Here is a 24,684-nt window from a genome sequence, read left to right as displayed (position 1 = left end):
TCCCACTCTCTTGTGTTTTAGGATTGTTTAATAATTATTGGAGTATTCTGTCTCCCCTGAATAAATGTTCTGGTATTTTATCAAAATAGCCTATTTATACACGACCTAGCACGTTTAGAAATTTGCTTTTAACAGTGTTGTGGATTAGAGGAATAAATTGCAAACGCTAGACGGCGCGCTTGCTCTTCCCACTATAGATCTGGTTAACTTTACTTTAATGACTTGCGCGCTCCATGCAGACTTATCTATGACGTATACAGATATAATAATTATGATCAGGGTATGTCCTATATATTATGGACCAAGTTCTGTATGTAAAAGCAGCGCTTTAACAACAGCCTTTCTATTTCTTTATCTGCGTTCTCTAGCTTTTACGCGTACACTGCATTATCTCTATTTCTCTCTCTCTCTCACACACACACACACACACGCGCGCGCGAGCTTAGGTTTTCTATGATACGCAAAAGATTGAAAGAAGAAATACTTTTTATACTTCTACAATTCTCCAATTACCATATACCTGGAAAATGGGCTGGCTATTCCCCCGAATGGACAGAATGTTGACTTTTTGTGTCTCGCTGTGACAGGCACGTCAGGCAGTAAAGATCCGCCCCTCGGCGGTGTTCAGCAGCGCTCAGTGCATCACTCTCAAACGCTAATTCCACCGGGACAGACGCAACTTCGGCCCGTACGCGGAGCGGAGGAGACGCACACGAAATGACACCAATGGCTGCGCTTGTGTTCACAGCGACTTTTGCGCTAATAATATGGATACCGACTTTCACATTAACCGCACGGGTCTACCCTCCTAATGAAGGTAAGGATTTACCAAACCAAAGGAACATTTCTCCAAGAGTTGTTTTTTTGTTGTTGTTTGGGTTACGACTTGGGACGGTGTAGAGTGGCACAGTGTACGACTGCCGTTTTTCTATTTTCTTTTTTTTTATTTCGAGACTTTATCCCGTCAGCGTAAAGGAATTATAAATTTTTTCTCCGAAAGTCCCTTTGGGGATCTCCAAGTGTCTGTGGTTCCCAAATCCGCAGATCTGGAAGACTGAGCCGTTTTTTCATCAAACGAAGTTTAAACTCGGACTCTATTGGGAGTAAACAGTCTTGTTTCTAATTGTGTTTGGAACTATTTTTTATTCCACCTATCTTTTTGTATTTATTTATTTTTATCTCATGAAATGTGCTTGGATGACCAGACTGGAAATATATGTAGCGTATTGGTCGAATAATGTGAAGGAAACTTACATTTTCACGACTCCTTTATTATTTTTTATTTATTTTGAGTGTTTTCAGAAGCGGAATGTACGAAATTCGTTTATCATAATCAACAGAGACACGCACGAGACTAATGATAAAAAACATTGCAGTCTAATAGACTATAAACTCGCGTTAATATCACATTACACCGTACGCATTTAATTTAGGGTATGCTAGGGCTTTGTTTTGGTGTGTATTGACTATACACAGGCTACTCACACATTCTGAAACCTTTAGAAATAAAAAGAAAAAAAAAACCTTCTTGTAAACATAAGCTTCTTCTATATTCCTTGCACATCCATGTGCACTAATTATGTTCTTCTCTCAAAGGACTGGATTTTGTTTGGACAATAGCCAAATTGGAACACTGATTAAAACAATACTTAATCATATCACAATCAAACTTTATAAAATACTTATTTTGGCTGAATATTTGTTTGTGTTATTTAACCATATCCAGTACATTTCATTATAAGCATAAATCAGTATACTTCGAGCCAAGGAAATGGAGAGAGTAATAACTTTGTGCATTTGGGAACAAAAAGGGTAGCAAAAGAAACAAGTTGTGACTTAAGAGACAGTTTGGTCTAGTCATAAGGAGGTGGATGATCCATCTTCAGTGACTCACAGCATTTTGTCTTTCCGCAGTGACGCTGCTGGACTCGAGAACTGTGCAAGGAGAATTGAAATGGGTTGCGAGTCCGACGGAAGGAGGGGTGAGTCTATACAGAGGGCAGACAATGTTGTTTTTACTTTTGTATTAGTGTGGAAAAAATCTCTATTGACAACTCTTGAAGGTGTTGATTGTCTTGGAAACTACAGTTGCACATGAAAACCAGACTAGAGACATTAAAGAACCTCTTTCGGGGCACAGCGGAATTGCTGTTCCACACTGTACATAATACTAGAAGGTCTAACCAAGGCCTCATGCTATGCTAAAACCACACCAAAAATTGATGGGAAACGGCTTAAGAGGCATCACACTGTATGCAATCAGTATTTTCTGCATTAGTGCATAGATGAAGCACAGAAGATTAATGGGACCTACACAAACATCCATAATTATAAATCCTGACAGATGAAATGGCTTTGTTCTTATAATTTGATGTTTCATACAGACTGAGAAACGACTTGAGTTTAAGTGCTTGTGCTCGGGATAATTTGTTGTAATTATAATGTTCATTTCTTTACATCATTTATGGGTTGGCATCTTAAAATTTGAGAATTTTCTTGTTCTTGGTGCACTGTGTTTTGCATATCCAACAATGAATCGTGACTTTTTGACTTACTAAAATTAGTAGAAATAAGATAATTGAAATACACTGTGCGCTGATGGTTAACATGCTGAGATTTAAATATTTAATTTATACATTTTTTACAGTTTTACATTTATTTGTTTTATGTTTTGGCCACACTTTACATTAATATTCATACTTAATTATAATTATTATGCAGTCAGCAACTGTATGTGTAAGTTTAAGCACTTTATATTTACACATTATTATTGTGTGTGTTGTTGTATTTTAATAGTAAAGCATATTTAAAAACCCCCAAAAAAGATTAAAAACTGCATACAACAATACATTAACAAAACCATGAACTTATTTAGAAACGTTTTCTATTGAAATATTGAGATCAAAGTTATTTTTCTGCGATTTGACTGATTAATTATTCCACAATTAGTCTTCCTTGTTCTCTCCATAGCCACTTATGTTGGTTTCAGGTTTAGTGGTGAACTTGGCATTTGAGGAAATGTGGTCCCCCCCCAACCCTCTGCTGCTTTATCTCATCGGCCCGTTTGATTGACAGGGTCCCGACAGAACCCCCTCCCTCATGCAAGCGGGCCGAATGTACAGCTTTATCGGTGTGACAGCTGGGATTTCTACACTTACGACTTACAAAGAGTAAAAAAGCGAGAATAAAAGACAGCGTCATAGATCGTGACAGGCCTTTTCAAAACTCTCCTTCATTGCATACATCTCATTTGAAACTCTCACCAGCAGGAAGCATCAAACTCTAGGCCCCATGGTATTACAATGGCTTAATATGGGATTAATGGTGACCAGGAAGTCAGGGCGTTCTTGCAGGGCTGGGTACTGCATTTGTTTGGTATATGTGCAAGGGTGTTGGTAATGCTGTATTATTATTGAAAACAGTACTTTCGGCTTAGTTTTAAGATTTTTAAACAATTGTCTTTCTCCCAATTACAGAGATCAATAATTTGACATATCAAAGGCATAAATGGCACTTTATTTTTAAAATTTTGATGTACAGAAATGGAGCTTGTCAATGCTTCGAAGAATCATACTATCCCAATTATGTTGATTATTTAACAATCTTACATTTAAAAGAAAAATTTAATCTACAATTACATATTTGAGTGGCCAAATAGTTGACCCATTGACTTTCATTTTATGGACAGCAAATATTCTTCAACATTTCTTTTTTGTTTTGTTTTCTGCAGTAAATTATGACAGAATTTTTATTTTGGGGTAAACTATCCCGGTCACCCTTTAGTTTAGGGTCCAATTATTACTATTAACTAACTATTAACTACAAATTTTGCCTCAATAGACTCCTAATTACTGCTTATTAATAGTTAGTAAGGTAGTTGTTAAGTTTAGGTATTGTGTAGGATTAAGGGATGCAGAATATGTGCTTTTTAAGTACTGATAAACAGCCAATATTCTAGTCATATGCATGCTATTAAGAAACTAGTTAATAGTGAGAATTTTACCCTAAACTAAAGTGTTACCACTATCCTTACTATCCACAGATAAGTGCACAGAATCTGGCAGATGTGTGATTAAATTCTCATTATCATATTGTAATCAATGAAATCATTGCATCATTGCAGCTGTTGGTCTGTGGAAAATCTCCAGCTCTGGGCCTGGCATTGTGTGCACCTGCTGTGACAAAAGTCTCCCTAGCAGAATCTCTATAGGCCTACTTACCTCTCTGTCTTTCCCTCCATCTCTCGCACAGTGGGAAGAGGTGAGCATCATGGATGAGAAGAATACGCCAATCAGGACGTACCAGGTATGCAATGTAATGGAACCCAACCAGAACAACTGGCTCCGAACAGACTGGATCCCCCGTGGCGGAGCTCAGCGAGTCTACATCGAGATCAAATTCACCCTGCGTGACTGCAACAGCCTACCAGGAGTCATGGGAACTTGCAAGGAGACCTTTAACCTCTACTACTATGAGTCCAACAATGACAAAGAGCGGTACATCCGAGAGAACCAGTTCACCAAAATCGACACCATCGCGGCTGATGAGAGCTTCACGCAGGTGGACATAGGAGACCGCATCATGAAGCTGAACACGGAAGTGCGGGATGTAGGAATTTTGACACGGAAGGGTTTCTACTTGGCCTTCCAGGATGTCGGGGCCTGCATCGCCTTGGTATCCGTACGGATCTTCTATAAGAAATGCCCCCTCACTGTACGCAACTTGGCCCAGTTTCCAGACACCACCACCGGGGCAGATACCTCATCACTAGTGGAGGTACGCGGATCCTGTGTGGACAATTCAGAGGAACGCGAGGTCCCTAAAATGTACTGTGGAGCAGATGGAGAATGGCTGGTGCCTATTGGAAACTGTTTGTGTAACCCTGGCTATGAGGAACACGGAGGAACATGCCAAGGTAAGAGCTCGGATAACTCCCTCGCTCGAGTTTTTCCAACAGAGCGTTTCACCAGGTTCTGTTATGATTCAAGATTTACACACCTCCCACATGGAAAGTAAAAAAAAAAAAATTAATGCCCTGATCGCCCAGCAGCAATACATTCCATCATTTAAGATGAGATCATTATAAGTGTAGCTGACCCGGATGCACTTTTCCCCCCTCAGGGATGTGAGAGTTTACTCAGATGTAGACAGCTGGGTACTCAGCAGATCACTGTGGATTAAGCGAGTGTTGTTATTCAAGAGGTCTGGTTATGATTATGAACCGCCCTGTTTGATATCAAAACACCTCCCTGTGGATTTGCGCATGAGAAACGTTGGCGCTAATTATTTTGTTGGAGCAACAGCCGTGTGTTTTATGTGCAGAATCCGCTTAATTAGATCATGGGCGAATGCTCTTGTACCCTTTTCGCTCTCGTTCTCGTTTGCTATCTCTCAAGAGCATGTGCAATGGTTTTCAGTTCACATTAAAGCGAAAAGATGTGATTGGCAAAACACTGAAAGAGCAGGACAGATAAAAGAAGAAAAGGAGAGGATCAGATAGATTGCTTCTGTCACCAGAGGGCCGTTTCTCTTTCTCCATGCTGGCTTTGATTCCCAGTGTCCGTAGTCAGGCCATACGGCACTGAAAAAGCCATGATATACTGTTTGGGGTAATGCTGAGGTCAGTGCAAGCAAAAAGGAAGAGCCAGAGGACATGTAGACAGTTCGAGCACGCCCTTTCTTTCTTTTCTGTCTGGTCCAGGAGAGGGTCATCGCTTGAGCAGGGTGATAAACGGCCGACTGGCCAGTCTAACGGCCTTTATTTATGAGCGCTATCTCAGCGGGCTAATTGCATGACAAATACGGGCTGTAATTTAGGGCTCCTGCGGGCTCAAGGGGGGCGGTCGGCATTCACCGCGGGCGATCTCTCTCTCTCTCAGTGGATGTGCTTGTGTGGGTGGTTGAAGGGGTACACTGGGAAAGGCCATTCTCAGGGAACTGGCCGTTTTTCTTGGCCACTCTTTTATTAGCAGAGCTCGCTGGCAGTGGCCAGGTTCCCCACTCGCTCCTTAGCTTTCCGTCTCTCTCCCTCTGCTCTCTTTTGCCGTTCAGATATGTTGAAACGAAGGAAAGAGGCTGTAATTTACCAAGAGCAGAACGGCGTTTCCACAAAGACATTTGGTGGAACGTTTTACTTAAATCACTTCAGGGCTTGCGTTGATGATTTCATTACTCTGAGATATTTGGAAGAGGGCGTTTTTAATATTTCTGTTGTTTGGCATCTGCAAAAGTTTTAAGATTCCATTTCCCAATTCGCATGTAAAAAAAAAACAACAAAAAAAAAACACTTAAAGTCTTAAAAGCTGTAGAGGATAATATGTTTAATTTATGGCCTACTTGTTTGCACAGGGCTGAAATATAAGTTTTAGGTCAGTTGAACAAAACCATCATTTGCTCTTTCAGGATGGTTAGGGTTAGTGCTGCAGCCAGTGCTGATTCACCAATGTAACATTCATCGATCTTTTACGTTCATTTTTATACATTGCAAACTACGTTTGGTTTTCTGTGACATACTGTATTCTCTATTGTTGTTGTACGTTCTGCTGATCTGACTGTTATCAAAAACGTTAGTAGCTGGCAAACATAGAGGTTCAATTTGCATAAATGATTTGACAGTTTTGAATGCATAGCTAAGAAATGTTTGCACTTAATGGAAAAATATTAATATTCCTAGAAATGATTAAAATACAGTGCTAAAAACAAAAATGAATCATTATTTTTTGGTGGAGCTAGTGAATTACCATAAATACTAGTTTCCAAGGTAAAAATTCCACATGATTCCATCCCTCTGATGACGTGTTTACCACTGGGAAGTTTGAAAATAATAATGATGATACCCAAATTCTCGAGATGGGCGTACCATAAACTTTAAACATGGTGGCGGGGAGAACTACTTCTGTGACAGGTATGATTTATTAATATTTTTCCCCAAAACAGCAAGATTGTTTGTAATGTAGTGCATATTTACATGAGTAATCATTTGAAGCATATGTTTTATACACAGCAAAAAATTGCCTACATTTGACCAAAATTAAAGAATCGGCAGATAGCGGACTCTTTGGATAGCATTGTAAATGTTTATATGGTTGTCAGTGCATGCGAAACTACATATAATATCCATAATTCCCGTTCATTCAGACAACAAAGCACTTGTACACAACAAGCTCGTAATCATGACTTCTGAAGTGGGAATTATGAAATTTCCGATAGCACGTGAAGGCAGCATAAGTCACAACTACAGACCACCAGAATTTTTTTTTAATGCATAATATATATGTGTTGTTAAAAAATGCAATGCCAATGCAAAAAGTGACCAATACATACAAATCCCAAATCATATTTAGTATTTAGTAGCCACATTCCGGCTTTTACAAATAACCAAGGTGCCTTCTTTACATATCCTTAGACCATCTTCTTTATATCTGTGCTATTTAAGCATGAGCCTGTCATCAATGTCTGATTAAGCCATCACATGCTGTCTTCAGCAAGGCAACAGGCAGTTGTTTCCTCATTGAAGCGGGTTCAAAAGGTGGCTTTCTATCCCAGCATGCAGATGCGAGTCACTGTCTGTTTAATAAGTCTGTGTGTGCAGCCCAGGCCAGGGGAGGGATACAGAGGTTCACCTTCAATGACGAGGGCAAGAACTTTCTCAATGGGGCGTCCCAAGGTCCTTGTGAAAAAAGCCCATTGAGGATAAGGGATACAAGCCCTGTACCCCAGAAGGCCTCAATGGGAGCCTCTCCCCAATTGTTGGGATGTCGTGATCGGGGATGGGGGCGAGAGGGGAGGAATACTAGACAGGGTCAGGGGTGACCCCTGGCTTTATCCTCCTCTCCTCCCCAAGAGACGGGGGTCATGGCCGAGATTGATTAAGACGTCAAAATTTTGACAGCTGCAGTCTAGATGGACAGGTCCAAGAACAGAGGAGCGAGAGAAGGCCACAAAACAGCCGCCGTTCGGTTGGTGAATGGAGCGGAGACTTGGCCAGAGGATTTGGTGTCTTTTCTTCTTTTTAAGAGATTTCTGTTTTCTCACTGCTCATCTGCTGTGTTGAGTAGGAGGTGAGGACAGAGAGGAAATCTCCGCTTGTTAGTGGGCGTCCGGCGAGCTGGAGACGTGTAAAAGCCCGCTGAGATGCTAGGCTGCAATGAAGAATGACAGCCCACTCTCAGAGTTTCACTACACTGTAAACGTACACATCGTTTAGTGAAATAGCACGACGGCATAGAGAAAAATCCAACCAACATGAGTGGGTTTTCAGCTCTTCTGACTAATATGCCTCTGCAAAAAAGCACTACAGTATTTCTACAATTATAATTTTCTAGTGTCTCTTAGAAAAGAAGTACTGGTACTGTTACCATGAAACATGTCCAAACAAGCATGGTAGTACCATGGTATTTGAACACCATACCATGGTACAGAAATGCATGCACCATACTTTTTAAATAGTACATCAAGATATTTCAAAATATACTATGGTATTATTGTAGTGCATTTGCAAAAACATGATAGTACTATGGTACTTTTGTATCACCTACAAAAAAGTGACAATAATACCCTGGTTTTAAACATGTAGTTTAGTACTACTATAATATTTATTGGAAGTACCATAGTACATGGATTTCAGCACCATGCTATATTTCAAAACCATTGTATACATTCATGGTACCGTCCCAGCAAACATTTGGACGTTTAATGACTGTTGAAAAGACGTCCCTCCGACACATCCCGTCATGGTTGAAAAAAAGTTCCAAAATGAAAGTTGAACAGATGTATCTGAATGCATTTTTAGGAAAAACTCTTTTTGGCCAGGGACACGATGTTGCCCTCTGACCAATGTTTGCTGGGATAGTAGGTGATATAAATGTCAAAAAAAGGTTTGTTGTGACACTTGTCTAAAAATTATATCAGTGTCATGGTTCTTTTTTTGTCAATGATACTATGGTATTTTACATGTACCATGCAAGTACCACAGTATATATCAAAGTATGCATCTGATGCATCCCTCAACCATGGTGCCGCCGCATTATTTTTTTTAATGGGTGCTAATGTAAAACAGCTCAGGCATATTTACGTAATTAGAAAGGATAAAGGCTTTGAAAACTAGAGCATGATGGGAAGGTGTGATAATATGAAACAGTGCTCTTTGAATCAGAACAGACAGCAGTTTGTGTAACTGGAAGAAAAACGTTGCTTGACAAAACATTATTTATGTATGTAAGCTGAGATAGACTCTCAAGAGAACGCCGTTTGTATCGACTTCACCATGCAAAAGTACGTTTTAGCTTTAATCGCACATTAAGCAAATTGGTGTACTTGAGGAGAGGTATTGATCCGTTCTTCTTATGTGTTATTGTTGAGACGCAGCTTTTTTTTTTTCCTGTGTAAACTTCGCACCTTAGCACCTGTATGCGGCTGTGTGTGTGCCTAATTAGAAAAAGCTTGCTTGTGTATCTCTTTGCTGTCATAATTATGAGCAGGTGTATGAGACTCATCATCCTCAGCTGTGAGTCGTTTTTGCTCTTTTCTTTGTTAAACAATAGCCGCCGCCTGCCAAAATGCTCCTGCCTATGAATATTCATCACTTCCTTTTTGCTTTTGATGGCAAGCACATATGTTGATTCCTGTCACGATCCTCCTCAGTTCTCCCTTATGAGCCCCTCCATCGGCCCCTGAATGGACTGTCAGCTGTCCCAGAAAGAGAGATGGAGAGAGGTGCCCTTTGATATCAGACAAATACATAATTTGCATATTTCGTCCGTGAAATGCAAAGCCAGCAAACTTGTCTCTCAAAGACAATGGGCGGCTCGTCCTTTCAGCGAGATCGAGCGAAGGTTGGGTCCATCCTCTTCGCTCTGTGATCATGGCGGCATCCTGTATATGTTTGAAATCATTTGGATAATATGATTCGCATGATTAAATCCAGATCTTTTGAATCGGCCGAGTCTGACGTTCGTGTTTCGAGTTCAGACGCTCCGGTCTGTTTGCGTCTCTCTTTCTCTCTCGCTCTCTCTCTCTCTCTCACTGTCTGTATGTGTGCAATTGCTTGCTCATGTGTGCGTTGTTCTCCTTGACCTCTTCCTGTCTATCATCATCCGGTGCTCCCATACGGAAGCTCCCCTGACAGCTCACAGCCCTTCAGTTGTCATGTTGTGATGGATGCACCGGGGGCTGAAAACGGCCTGAAGGACAGAACTGGTGGGAAGGGTGAGGGATGGAGGTGACTGTCCCTCTCCTACAGAACTGTTAGCGTCCATGCTAATGCAAGTTTAGATGTGACAAATGCCCCTTTTTTTACTCTTTGTTCAAATATGCTATTTGATATCACTGCATTCAATTTGTATTAGCTTCTGATGCTAAAGCTGTGCCTTTGTACACTCACAATAATTTATATAACAAGATATTTTCTACTTAATTTTGGTATTTTAACAAAACATTTCTCAGGAGGGGTTGTTGAAACTATGTGTTAAGCGTGTTTTTCTAATCCAATTAGTCGAAATGTTTGCTGTCTATCTGACATAAAAAAATGTACATATTATGAATAAATACTTCAAATAAAAATGGAGCATTGTAATATCACGGGGATACCATGGTACTCTTTGAAATACCTTGCACATTTTCCAGGATTTCCAGCTGTCCCCATGCATATAGGACCATGGTATATATCAAAGTCCCATAGTACTTTTTTATAAGGCAAAATACCTGAAATAACCAGATTAAGTAGAAACTATCCAACATCCTTGATAAATTCGCATAATTTCCCAAGAAAGTCTGTTGAAACTACATGCTAAGCAAATTTTTGCTAATGTGAACTAGCTCGCATTCCCTTTTGAGAAATTCTGATAGCGCTAGTCTCATCTCTCTGGTGTTTAATTATATTTTAATTACGCCGTCTGGCACACATTCATTGCCGGCGGTCTGGATCCCTTAGATCAGAAGAGCTGAGCACAGATCTCTCTTAGCGTCACTGGTACAGCGGTGTGGACAGCACTGTCTCAGCATCCACATGCCAGCGTAAATATCCTTTTGAGTGGATGAGCCTTATTGACTCACTGCTTGAGGGTCTGTCCTCCCATTCTCCCTGATTAACCCAGCATCCATTTAGCCGCTGCTCTCCACACATGCTTCATGCCAAAGGGTTTGTGTTCATTTGACAAGATGTCCATCAACGGCGGACACGAGCGCCCAACCCTGCTACTTTATGCGATCCTCCCCATCAGTTAGTGCCTGGCTCCTTTCTTTTCCCGCTCCGTACATGGAGCCCTTAAGTTGGCTTCCTTCCAGAGAAGGTCATAGGTCGGAGTGAGCCTGTGTCGAAGGCAGGAAGGCCCGAGCCATCATTTTCTTCTGAAAGAGACGTTGAAACTGCTGACCTGTTTTATGCAAGAGGGGCACGGTTAACTTTACAGTCAGCATGGCTGCTGCGCGTCTTTGTCTTCGGGTTTGATTAGGACGCTGCCAAAATTTTCCCTTTACAAATGCACCAGATGGAGTCCATGAATGCAGTTGTTCTTTTCTACTAATGAAGTGTTTATGAAGGCATAATATGAATGGTTTGATTCATGATGATTGATGTCACAAATCAATCTTAGTGCTAGAAGATTGAACAAAATGACAAAACTTTTTTTTGCAGTATGAATGACGGGAACTGAAGTGGCTCTGTGTTTTCTCACTTAGGTAAATATGCAAACGTGAATGAAAGAAATGCTATTCATAGACACGCACAAAAGCACTTTTTGAACCCTCCATTGCGCAAACATGCATACTCGGCAGCATACTCAGGGATTCCTAACTGAAGTGCTCTTCGCAAAACTCACTCTCGGCACTTCTAGATAGGACGTCAGTTAACAGATGTCAATTAGCTGAGAGCGTGTCTACAAGAACAGGAGCTGGAGAAAGGACAGACTTAGTAATGGGATTATTTTGGGGGTTGGCAGACCTGTTTCCACAATGCGAGGCAACACTAGTGATTAGCCCGTAGGGGTCACAGCGGTGACTTCACAATGCACATTAATACTGGTAATTATTTGGAGGGGCTGAAGCATGGCTGGATCTAATGCTTGCTATTAGACTTGAGGGTTTATTCCATTCCTGGGGTTTTCGTTAGAGTGGATTGGTCACTCTCAGACCAGCTGCTGTGGAAAAAGCCACTCGGTTTGTCACTGAACGCAATTAGTTGTGACTTTATGTCTTTGTTAGCGCTGAGAGAAAGACACAGAAAAGCGGGAGAGGAAGATGATCAGTTATGTAGCAAAATATTTCAAATATAGTAGGTAATTTAAAAATAAAATAGTAAAAAGTTACTAAGTCATCTTAATTGATAATTATAAATAGAATAATTTATTAATTTACATATATTTTATAATCAAATCTTATAATTATGAAGTAGTTTACTTAAAATGTAATTCATTTAGTTTATATTTAATTAATATATAATGTCTCTCTTTAATAGCTTCAGTGTAGTTAGTTACTTGTTGTTGGTAGCTTGTTTTATAGCTAACCACTTATTTTCCTCTCTCTTTTTTTAATAGTAGCTTTATTGATTTAACCTCTTTTAAAACAAGTATATTGTAGCTGGGCTAAAGTTTCAGATAGCTTCCGTTTCACTCAAATAATGAGATGGAAACTGTTTTTTTTTCCCTGTGTTCACTAGAAAGAAGGCTGTAATCTGAGAAGTTAAAAGAAATTGATCATTTAGTAAGAAACCAAACTTATGCATTTTATAATTAGAACACACACACACACACACACACACAATCCTCTTGGCCTGTAAACGACCCTTAACAGCATTACAAAGTTGCGTGCCTCCAACACATGTGGCTTACTTAAATAACCCTGGTATGTTTCTCTTAACAAACTCTGAACGCATTTATATGTATGTACACACAGACTTTCGCAATCTAACCACACGTGCATTTCTCGCGTTTATATTTGCACTCCTCAACCTTCAAAAACTAACACACGTGACAGAAAGCAAAGCAGTAATTTGAAAAAGAGACTGTTGCGGAGTGTAATTCACTCATCGTTTCCGTGGTGTTGACACATTTACCTTTTAATATCCCTTGCTGGACATTAATCCGAGAATCCAAAAACTCTTTCTGCTCGCTCACCACCTCGTCGGCACACACCTCTGCTCCAAGGCACGAGCTTGTGGCTGTGCATTCACAGCAACCACAACCCATAACCCTTTGCATGTGCGTTCAGTATGTCTAAGGAATTCTTGCGCTGTGCCGAATTTTGGATTGCTTGAGAGGGGGAAAAATATCCAGTCTAAATGTTGCTTATTTTCACTGTAAGTTGTTACTGCTTTCTTTGGCTCTGATTTGATGCATGTAATCAAACTGTTAGATTTTATCCATTCCATTTGAGATTTAAAGAGCGCCTGTTTCTCCAGTGCAATGTTCTCTATGTCATGAGCTGTTCTTGGTGTTTTTAAGGCATAGTTTGCTCTCTAAGTGAGAGCGTCCATTCAGCGGGCAGCATAGTGCATTCTCCCTGTCTTTGTGTGGCAGCCTTCCTTTGAAGGCCCTTGGCTAAGAGGAGGTGGGGGACCGAAGCCGACAGCGAGAACATTAGCATGTGAAAAGCTCCTAGAATCAATAAGGGCCTTTCTCTATCTCTCTTTTTCCCTCTCATTCTCTATCTCTCTCTCCCGCGCGCAATATCTCTACCCAGAGGCCACGACCCTCCCTGGCATCAACCAGCACCGAACAGACCTTACCTTCATTTTTCTGTGTTCACCGTGGTCATCATGGGGCAAACTTCTACGTAGATGCTATAACTTATGCTATAACCTAAAGACCTTGATCATTATACGATATGAACTTTTGCTGGTTATAAGCTGACAAATTTAGAATTTTAGGAGAAAAAAACAGGAGGAGACATTGAAATTGGATCAAACGTACATTTTCCACATGAGCATCACAGCTCAGTGCGCAAACCTATAAGCCGTAGCTCACATTCAGGCTTTGAAATGTACATTTCTTAAGGGGGTTTGTCTTGGAGAATCTCTTTTTTTCTTCACCATGAGCTGTCAAAGCACGTCCCGCCGCTACTGGCTGCAGCCCAGCCCAGAGTAGCCCTTTGCAGTCTCTGCAGTCTGGCCGCCGAACAAAGCAAGTGGACGGGACACGACCTGTTCTCAGCAGCATCAGCTCTTCAAGAGAGCACCACTTATCCAGGGTTCATGCCGAATGCACCTCCCCGACCCCTCTGCAGAATTTAATATAGCGGTCCAGAGAGATCCCAATGCCAAGCCTGCTTGAAGCGAGTGCTATTTGCTAATGATTGTAAGAGTAATCCTGCCTGTGAGATGTGTTGAAAGAGACAGACAGGGCTGAGGGGGGTGGTTTATGGAGTGCAAGAAAAGCAATTGCAGGCCAGAGCATTTGTATTGAGGGGAAAAATGTTGGCTTTGCAATGAGGGGACAATTTCTGCACCCTCTAGAGCGAGGCAATTATGACCAAGAGTGAGTAGTGGAAAAAGACAGAGAGAAAAAAAAGAGAAAGTGATGAAAAGAGAACAAGGGAGCGAGACAGTGTAAGAGAGAGAAACCTCAAGGAGAATGTAATAAGTGAGATAATATTTATTTGATGCTGATAGTGGACTGAAACTTTGTCGTGTTTTGTTTTTTCTGGGACCTGTAGTACCATGGTACAGGTACTGTGATACTACCGTGATTTTGGGGCTTTTACCATAGTAGAACTATCATATTTTTGGAAGTACCTTGATGCGCCGTGCTCTAACAGAAAAGTGCCAAAAAAGTACCACAAGATTTTAGACTTTTAAGTGCCATGGTATTTTTGGAAGTACCACAGAGTACTATGCGGTACATGAATTTCAGTACTATAGAATATTTTAAAGTACAGTAGTATTACCATCTGATACCATCACTGTAAAACAGTATCGCCACAGTACTTTTTTTTTTAAGGGTAGCAGTAAACGGTGTTGTAATTGTTAATGAAAAATATTCAAAATCATGTTATTGTTTGAAATAAAGCTGATAAAAAACTTATAAAGTTAAACTAAAGTAAAACTTTACTTTAGCATTACTAAAAAGATACTAAGATATTCTCCAAAATACAGTGCTAAAAAAGTAAACAATGAACATAAAGTAGTAACACTATATACCAAGTCTTTTGCAGCTGTTTGATAGCTTTGCCTGAATAAAATTCAGATATTTAATTCATTATTCACTGAAAAACGTTGCTTTCCACCATAGTTCTCAAATCTCACTAGTCCTTCTGAAAGTTCAAACTGCACATTCACAATGGCTTAAATTTTGGTCTATAACTTTAATAGATAACTCCTTGTTTTGTATAGACATCTAACCCTGCATGTTTTTAGCGACATGAGAGTGAGTAAAATGACTGGATTTACATCTTTCGGGTTAACATTCTCTTCGCATACACACACATTGCAAGGCATCTCCTCCTTGTTTGCTATGCAGGAATTGTTAGGAATGTGAGATGTTTGGCCCCCTGCCTCTCTCAGCTGCCCGCTCCCCTCAGAGGACAGTAGACAAGACAATGAGCTGCATTTCATAGAGACTTTACCTCCACATCCCTGCTGCTGCAATGTCCCTGCCCCCAGAGCAGACTGAAAGGAGAAAAGAGTGTTTTCTTGTCACCTGCCTGAGCCAACCCTTCAAAAAGAACTTCCTGAAATGTTGTGAGTGTCTGTGTGTAGGTGGAGTTCCTGTCTATCAGATCCGAACCTCTGGCTGGGATCTTGATATGATTCAGAAAGACCTACCCTGGAGTTGTTGTCTGTGCTGCTTTGCCCCCTTCCTTTTCCTTCAAAGCTTTACGTAGCTTTACGTAGCTGTATATAAAATACAGCAACACACACACACTTCTGTACAGCAGATGGCCACATAATAATTTACCTCAAAGCGGAGCTCTCGCACATAAAGGTTAACACACGTCCTTTGTGTGCATTCGCCTCTAGCTGTACCGCTATACCTTACTTTGGTAAGACCTTGGGACTGTCTTTAGAAAAGTTCCAGGAAACTTTTGACAGGTTCGGGTGGGGGATCAGAGAGCCAGAGAGGGCAGGAGAAGGGTACGTAGAAGCAGAGACAGACAGAAGAGCGATAAATAAAACCGAGGCGAATATATGGAGATTAAAGCCAGGAAGGTTTGACGCAGCTTGGCCCCTCGCTGACAAACAAGCTTCTCAGGGGTTAGAGCCACATCAATCACAGCATCATCTCACACACACACACACACTGCAGCGATGAGGAATGTTTGCATGCAGTGAGTGGATCAAGGTATCAGTCACTGCAGATGTAATTAATAAGCAGAAGAAGGTGGGAACCGATCAATGAGGGAATTGGTGTGTTCGTGCTGGAGGGCAGAGATGATAACCGTCTCTCTTTTTCCCGTTCTGTTTTTCCCTGTTTTTTTTTCCTGTTCATTCAGGCGTAGCATCAGATAAGAGTGAAAGCAGTGTTTTGAAAAGTTCAAAAAAAGATAACTAAGGGAATTTTCACTGGTAAAAAACAGTGGTTAACCGAGTAGTGACTAGTGTGATGGCAATACAAATTTAGTAAACATTTAGTAATGACAAATGAGTGTGTAAATACTATATATAAGATAATATAGACAGTTAACTACATATTTAGCATTTCTATTACAACTAACAAGCCTGTTAAGTGACTAAAGGGGCAAGGGACTACATTAAAGGCTATAAACTAGATAAATGTCATAAAAAGACCTTGATATTCCAACATGAACCTGGAAACTCATGAGATAATGTGAGAGAGTGAGTGTGTGTGTGCGTGCATGTGAGGTGGATTAGCCGCTGTTGATCCTTCTGAGCAGCGGCTTCAGAGATAAGCCAGCATCATAAAAGTGTCATAAATATGTTAGCCATTAGCTCACGCAAGCCCACAGGTCTTGACTTCAGTTTCTCTGCTTTCGGCAAGTCTTAATGTGTATGTGTGTGTGTGGGGGTGGGTGGATGCATGTGTGTGTGTGCAAAATTTTTATTTTTTTCTTCTTCTTCAGAGCAGCAGCCAAAATTGTCCAATATGCTCAATTTCTAATGAATTTCCCAACTTTTAAAACTGGTTATGAGCAGCATTAGCTGGGTTTCCATCAATATATTTTTTTATGCGAATGTGGGATTATGCATAAAAATGCTGGGTAGAAACGTGCGAAAAAGGATGCAAATAAATGTGCAAAAACATTTAAGACTTGCACGTAAACGGCTATGATTTATTTGTTGTTGCATAAATTAAATTGGCAACTTAGACAACATGCATTTTGTTGTTTTTTATTATTGTTATTACTTTTTTATTGTTTTTTAATTACTCTGGGGTGCAGGAGGTGGAGAAAAAAAGGCAGAAATGGAGAGAGATAGAGACGGAGAGAGTCACACTTCACTTGTGTGTGTGAGGAGAGAAATATAACCTGGCAGAGTTAAGTCAGTGTTGAATTTCCAAAAGGACACACACACTCTGAAGACCACCCAGCGCTGAAGCTCTATTCCCTCTCATTTTCCTGTCCCCCTCTCGTTTTTTTCTTTCCACTTCTCCTCACATTTCTATTTATTTTTCCTGCAGTTTTACCTCTTTGTCCCCTGTTTATTTATTTGCGATCATCTGAATAGAAACCATCAATATCTTTATTGACGCACGTATCACCCTCTGTATGTGTCTAACCAAACGTCCTCAGATTACATGCATCTAATTGAAGTCTTTTGTCCTGCCTGGAACATCTTTCAATACTCATAAACCGCCACACATACCTTGCAGAATTCCATAATTCATTCGCTTCCCAACACAATGCCCTATCCGCTTTTGTCCTTAACTCCACCCTGCGTTTTGTCTTTCTATGGAAGACAACAGGTGACTGTTTTAAGGTCTAAAGCCTATAGAAAGCATTCAGTCTGAGATGGTGTCTTCATTGAGAAGGACATTGTCCCTGCGGTGGACGGTAGGACGAGAGCGCTGACCCTGAATATTAGGGCATGGGCTGGTAATTACGACCCTATTATGTCACAGGCAGTAAGCTCATCTCTTCAATCGTCCACCAGAGTGGACAATGAGGCCGTGATTGTCCTGCTATTGTCCAGCCCGTTGGTCATAGGCTTCATGGAGAGAGAGTCGAAAGGTCAGACCTGTAGGGGGGACGAGAGATGTGTGTGGAATGGAAACCAGGATCTGTTAGGGGTCTCCTGAGGGATCTAGGATGGAGGACTTAGGAAGGGAGAAGACAGCTGGCCATCCTTCGTAAGGGTCTGGGACTGAGAAAACACTCGGGCTCTTAAGCAGGTGGAGGGTGTTAGATATCCTAAGTGCTTGAGAAAAGTGCTACAAGTCAATGAGTGCATTCGCTTATAAACAAGACCGAAGCTCCTTCGCTCGAGGTCTTCTGATCTCTCGATCACACCTCCAGTTTCCTACCGTGGCGTTAAGCTTTCCAAGAATCCTCTTCAATTAACTCTGTCCTCCAGCTGGTGTTAAGATGAACCAAAGCTGATCAGATGAAGCCTCTAGCTCTAATTCCCATCCTTCCCCTCCAACGCACGGCAACAAAACCCACCGTCCAGTGAAGGTTGCGACCCAGGTCTGCATCTCTTTTCCCTGAGCTTGTCCTATCTTTCTATTCCTCACCCCCCTACTGTTGTTTTATGGATCCTGTTTAGAAGATGACAAAACTGTGTTAATCTTCTCTCTGAAGAAGTATGTTAACTCTCTCCTCTGATCAAGCATGCTATTGCGGCTGATTGCGAGTGATTGGCCCCTGGGCAGTCTGTGGTGGAGAGAGAGATGAAACAGAAATGGAGGAGAGTGGAAGGTGGTGATTCCCGAGGGCGAGCGCTAATGCAGCCTCGGGGTTCCTGACACTTATGTGAGATTAAAAGAATTGGCCAGCGAAGAGAAAAAATAAGAGAGAATGAGGCAGAGAGTGATGAGGGACACTTGTCTGAAGTACTGTTGGTCTTGACCTCCTGCATCTTGTCAATCAAAAGCAGAGAACTTTTCTGTCCTCACTTTAAGCGGAAACACTATGAGATGTAACAAATCACAACAATCAGAATGTTTTTCACATTTATACGTGCAGTAGTGATATTTAACTGTGGGCGCGGCTACATGACTGGTTTGGATCCGTGTAAAGGGGCAGTCACGGGGTTAGAGAAAATTAAATATTATTTCGGACCCAGCAACAACTATAGGAAACCGGATATGATTTCACGTTCCATCACAGTATTATGCATGATATATTGGCACTGGTTAATTTTATTTTATTTTATTTATTTTATTTTATTTTATTTTATTTTATTTTATTTTATTTTATTTTATTTTATTTTATTTTATTTTATTTTATTTTATTTTATTTTATTTTATTTTATTTTATTTTATTTTATTTATTTTATTTTATTTTATTTTATTTTATTTTATTTTATTTTATTTTATTTATTTTATTATTTTATTTTATTTTTTTAGCAGATCTCAAAATATGCAGATCTCATATTGCACTGTAAATCTATTTTAAATGATTGATTTTAGCTTCTGGTGTTAAACCAGTATAAAATTGTAATATTTTCCGGCACACTGAAACCAACGAGACTCTTCTTAACTGAACTTACTAATATTGATGCAAAACCACCAAAATTAGAGATTCCCTATGTTTGATTTTCACCCAAGAGGCAAATCCGTGATCTTTATATCCGCTGTTGGTCTAACGTATTTTTGCATTGTGAACTTGCAGGTCAGAGTTCACCAAACCCAAACTTTTGTACGCAGTGAAAGGCAAATATCTTCACATTTGTTCGCATTCATATGAATGTAAGTGAATGACACACAAAGCCCATTCTGACTGCCCTTTAATGCCCATCCTCTTGACACACGAAAGCTTGTTTGTCCTATTTGTCATATAAAAGCCTTGTGTTTCTTTCCCATAATGCTTTGCTAAGAGCATGTATGATTATCGCTAAGGGCATTATTATGATTTGTGATATTCCATACAGAGCGTTTACATTGATAGGGCCTTTTAGGGAAACACATCTGTACACTATCTACAGATCAATAAACTCTTAGATAAATGTCATAAGTAGTGCGGCTTTATTCTTGTTCAAATGCTATCTGTACTTCTATGGGTATCGATGGCTTTGTAGAGAGGAAAAAAAGTCAATAAAAGACCTCAAAGCATTCCTTTGTCTCTGTCACCATAAATAGGAAATTATGCCGCGTGTTTGTGTGTGTGGAATATTAGGAGCAACAGAAAAAGAAAGAAGGAAGTAGAAAGACAAAAACAAACAAAGGGAGAAAAGAATAAAGCTGGAGGGAGGGCAAAAATGGACAAGAAATTAAAGAAAGCGGTCAAACTTGAAAAGAGATATTGAAAGAGAAAACAGAGCTGGAGAACAAATGCTGAGAGGGAGAGAGAGAGGGCTTGGCTTGGGTGTTAGGATTAATGACAGTGCATTCCTCTGGTATCACTTCCTCTCTTCATTAGAGTGTCATAAAGCCGTGCACTGCTGTCTGTCATTCAGACATTCCACACCACTCCCTTACAGTGTGTTTCACAGGCCTGACATAAACATACACAGACAGAGTGTCTTTATGATTGCTGGAGGTGAAAGACTACGATTTTTATCACAAAACTATGAGATACTGTAGCAGGATATGTGGAAGAGTTTATAATCATTAACATCTCAATTTTCTCTCTCTTTTGCAGCCTGTAAGATCGGTTACTACAGAGCGCTGGCTACAGACGACAGCTGCTCCAAGTGTCCCCTGCACAGTTACTCTGTGAGGGAGGGATCCACTTCCTGTGCCTGTGACAAAGGCTTTTTCAGGTCTGAGACGGACCCTGCCTCTATGCCCTGCACACGTAAGTGTATTTACTTTGATTTGGGTTCACACCGACTCCATGGAGTAAAATACACATTGTACATCATTTCTGTCTTCCGTGCATGCATACATTGCCAATGTAGTCAGATTTATACTGTCCAAAAGTTTGGGGTTTATAAGATTTTTTTTTTTTTTTAATTTAAAGGGGTCTCTTTTGCACTTATGCATTATTTGATAAAAAAAAAAAATGCAGTGAAAATAACTTAAACGATTCAAAAATAACTTTTTTCTTTTATAATATTTTTGTATTTATTATATAATATATTGCAAATTGAAATGTATTCCTGTGATAGCAAAGCTGAATTTTCAGCATCATTAATCCAGTCTTTAGTGATCCTTCAGAATTCATGCTGATTTGGTGCTCAAGAATTTTTTTTTTATCATTATCGATGCTGAAAACTGTTTTTCTGCATAATATACTGGAAATCTGGAAACTGTGATACTTTTTTCAGGATTGTTTGATGGATAGAACGTTCAAAATAACAGCGTTTATTTGGAATAGAAATATTTTGTAACATTATACATTTTCATCTTACCTGTCACTTTTGATTCTTTTTACTGTCATTTTTGATAAATTTAGGGCATTCTTGCTGAATAAAAATATATATTTCTTAAACAAAAAACACATCCAGGTATTAATATACACATTGTGCATCACTTCTGTCTTTCGTGCATGCATACATTGCCAATTGTAGTCAGATTTATACTGTTATCGATTGTTATCGATGCTGAAAACTTTTTTTCTGCATAATATTCTGGAAATCTGGAAACTGTGATACTTTTTTGCAGGATTGTTTGATGGATAGAACGTTCCAAATAACAGTGTTTATTTGAAATAGAAATATTTTGTAACATTATATATTTTCATCTTTACTGTCACTTTTGATCATCTTTACTGTCACTTTTGATCATCCTTGCTGAATAAAATCATATTAATCATATAAACCCCAAACTTCTGAACGGTACTCTGTACATGCTGGAAAAATCTGATAAATATTTGGTTCTGTTATTCCGGCTTTGCAAAAATCACAATTTCAGTTTTATTCTGAATGAGTTTGAATGTTTAAAACATGAAAACATGCTAAATTCGAGCTTGTTACAAATATCTAGAGGAAAGTTCAAAGACACTCCATTTCATAATTACACGCCTTTAAATGTCACAGGGTCATTTTAGATTTCAGTTAGATGGTCTCTTCCTGTGTGCTGTTGTTGGTCAGAATAAGCTGTAATGTGGACCAGATTATGCTTGTAGTCAAAAGTCTGGCTGTGTGAGACTAAAAACAGACGTAAACAAACCGCCCTGGACATGAGCAATCATTAGACCAGGTCAGGGATTTTGAACTGAGGAAGCACATATCACTCAGGAGAACCAGCACCGCCTGGACGTGTATCAGACTGCAGCTGTTCACTTCACACACTAGTGGAGCTGTTTTCCTAAAGGCTATAAGGACAAAAAAAAGTGCTTGACAGTGACAAATTATTGGACGTTTAATCGCAGCTGATGTTATTTTGTGTCTTTTATTCCTGCATTGTCTAATCAAAAAGTTTTGTGACTGACTGAAAATGTATATGTGTGTGGAGCAGTGAGTTGGGAGGAGCTCTGTCATGATGAGTAAAGATAGATATGTGTGTCAGACCCTGAGGTGAGTCAGACTTGATAACAGTGTTCTGCTTGTTAAATAGAGACCAGCAAAGTTGACGCGGCACAGCTCTGAGCCAAGACGACAGGGTTAATCGTAAAAAAAACCCGAACACACACATCATGACACGCTCTTTCTTACATATGAATCACTCAGGTTCTTGCAGACACACACACGCGCGCGCGCCTAGGCCGGGGTGATCTAAAAAGCGTTACGTGATAAATATATTAAAGATCTCTGGGAAAGGGGCAGAGAGGCACCCAGGCCAGATGTGTTCATGGTGTCGAGTTTAATAGGTTTTCCAGATCTGAATGATCAGGGGCGGCAGGTGGGGGGAGGAAGGGCTCTCATGCACCTATCGGGCGTCCATTTTACGTATCGGATTGTCTTTCTCGCTTATATCTCCTTTCTCTAGCCTCTCTCTAATTGGAGCTCTCGTTCATATCACCGTCTGTCGTTCACCCAGAAGCAGCCGTCACATACTCTGCAGCCAATGTGCTAAAAGGCGCATACAAAAAAAACGAGATAAAAAGGCGCTAGGTAGCAAGGGAGGGAAAAAAGCTAAATGCGAGAAAGTGGGGAGACAGACAGCAAAGAGGCGCGAGAGAAACGACCCCATTACGCTTGCCGAGCTGAGCCTCTCTCTCACCTTATCGTATTAAAATGCAGCGAAGCCAGTCGACTTAATCAGCTCCTGTCAATCACGGAGCGTGTGGCACAGAGCCACCGTGGGAGCGAGCTCGGTTCACCCCAGTCTGCCGGGTGGGTACAGCAGCCACATACTTAATACAGGTTAAACAGAGTTTAAAGACCATTTACACTTAAAGCTCAGCCAGGAGGAATTCAATCTAATCCAGACCTGGATCAGATATGTGTTTGAAGTGTTTAAATGATTTGGAGGATATGGAGATATTTGAAAATGGCTTTTGCCATATGGGGAGATCTCGAGGAGGGATAATGAGACACATCCTGTTTGAATGTTTGTCCCCTTCACTCACTTCTTTGAGTTTAATGTTAAACGTGTGGAACTCCGAGACCACCCACAGGAATGAAAAATCTCAACAGAGATCTTTTAAAGAGTGAGGGGAGTAACTTTTCTTTCTAGTTAAAGTACTCTTGTCTATCCCAGCTAAATATGCCAACTTTGGCTTAACCAGTGTGTTCCGGACGACTTGTTTGTCCATCCAGTGGGAGATGAGGAGACTAATATTTCAGTTGTTTTTCCTTGAGAGCAATGTAATTAAAATGAGACACTTGTTTAATGCCAATCTACCTTGTTATGCAAGTGCAGCCATTTGTAATTGGATTGTACAAGGCTTTTTTGTGTCATGCGTTTCCAGTTATTATGGACAAAAACAGTCCACTATGCTGCTTGAAATTGCAAACTGGTATTTGTTATCTTATTTTTTAATGTATCGTATTATAAATGTACTGGTTTTTAGCACAAATAGTTCCCTTTCAGTCGGTCACTCTCAGTGTACATCTCCGTTCCCTCCTTCAGGGAATGAGGGTTGCCATACTTAACCGAGACATTCTCTTTCAGTCGGTCTCATTTCATCGGATCATCTCTGACGTACGTCTCCATTCCCTCCTTCAGGGAACGAGGGTTACCATACGTAACCGAGACATTTTACAATTAACTGCACTTTATTATTCTTTTAATTATGTACCTATTGCGGCTAATGAATTGGAAGTCTCACAAATCCCCAGGAATTAGCTTGCTTCCACATTGAAAAATAAGGTGGATTTTGTCATGTTTGCTAAGACCTTAACAAAAAATCTCACATCCTCAAAAGTTTCAAAAGAGAACTCAACAGTGTCTCAAACTTTGCTCAAAGTTGTCAAGATACCAAAGTCTTGACATTTCAATCTGAACTCAAACATTTCTCATCCAGTTTTCTCTAAACGAAATTATAATTTAAAAAAATCTCTATAATGCGTGTTGACAATTGTCACACTTCTTTCTATGTTAATTTCTCCTCAGAAATTTTAGGAGAAACCTTTATATTCAACTTAATACTTGAATATAACATACCCGAGGACTCAATTAAGTCTCCTGAGCAATAAAAGAGCAACTCCTAAATAATAAAATGTTGCTCCGGGCAGATTTTATGAGAAAGTCAACCTGAGACTGCTGATTTAGAGAACCATATTTATGACAAGAACGTCATTGCTTTGCT

The 24,684-nt window shown here is 40.1% G+C and overlaps 1 protein-coding gene across 2 annotated transcripts in view; it reads left to right on the top strand.

Moving 5' to 3' along the window:
• The first annotated feature begins 635 nt into the window (after nt 1-635).
• The window catches only part of epha4a (eph receptor A4a), a 40,519-nt gene continuing 16,470 nt past the window's right edge, over nt 636-24,684 (top strand). The window contains exons 1-4 of one of the 2 annotated variants that reach the window (XM_079820322.1): nt 636-817; nt 1,915-1,982; nt 4,252-4,915; nt 20,689-20,844. In XM_079820322.1, coding sequence (XP_079676448.1) covers nt 718-817; nt 1,915-1,982; nt 4,252-4,915; nt 20,689-20,844 — 988 coding nt within the window. In that variant the 5' untranslated portion in view covers nt 636-717. The remainder of the gene's footprint in view (nt 818-1,914; nt 1,983-4,251; nt 4,916-20,688; nt 20,845-24,684) is intronic. The other variant, XM_079820323.1, reaches the window with a different exon arrangement.

This window comes from Gobio gobio (assembly GCF_949357685.1).
Source record: "Gobio gobio genome assembly, chromosome: 6".
Lineage (NCBI taxonomy): Eukaryota > Metazoa > Chordata > Actinopteri > Cypriniformes > Gobionidae > Gobio > Gobio gobio.
The sequence above is the reverse complement of the archived record's forward strand: the minus strand, read 5'-3'. Positions and strand labels throughout refer to the sequence as shown.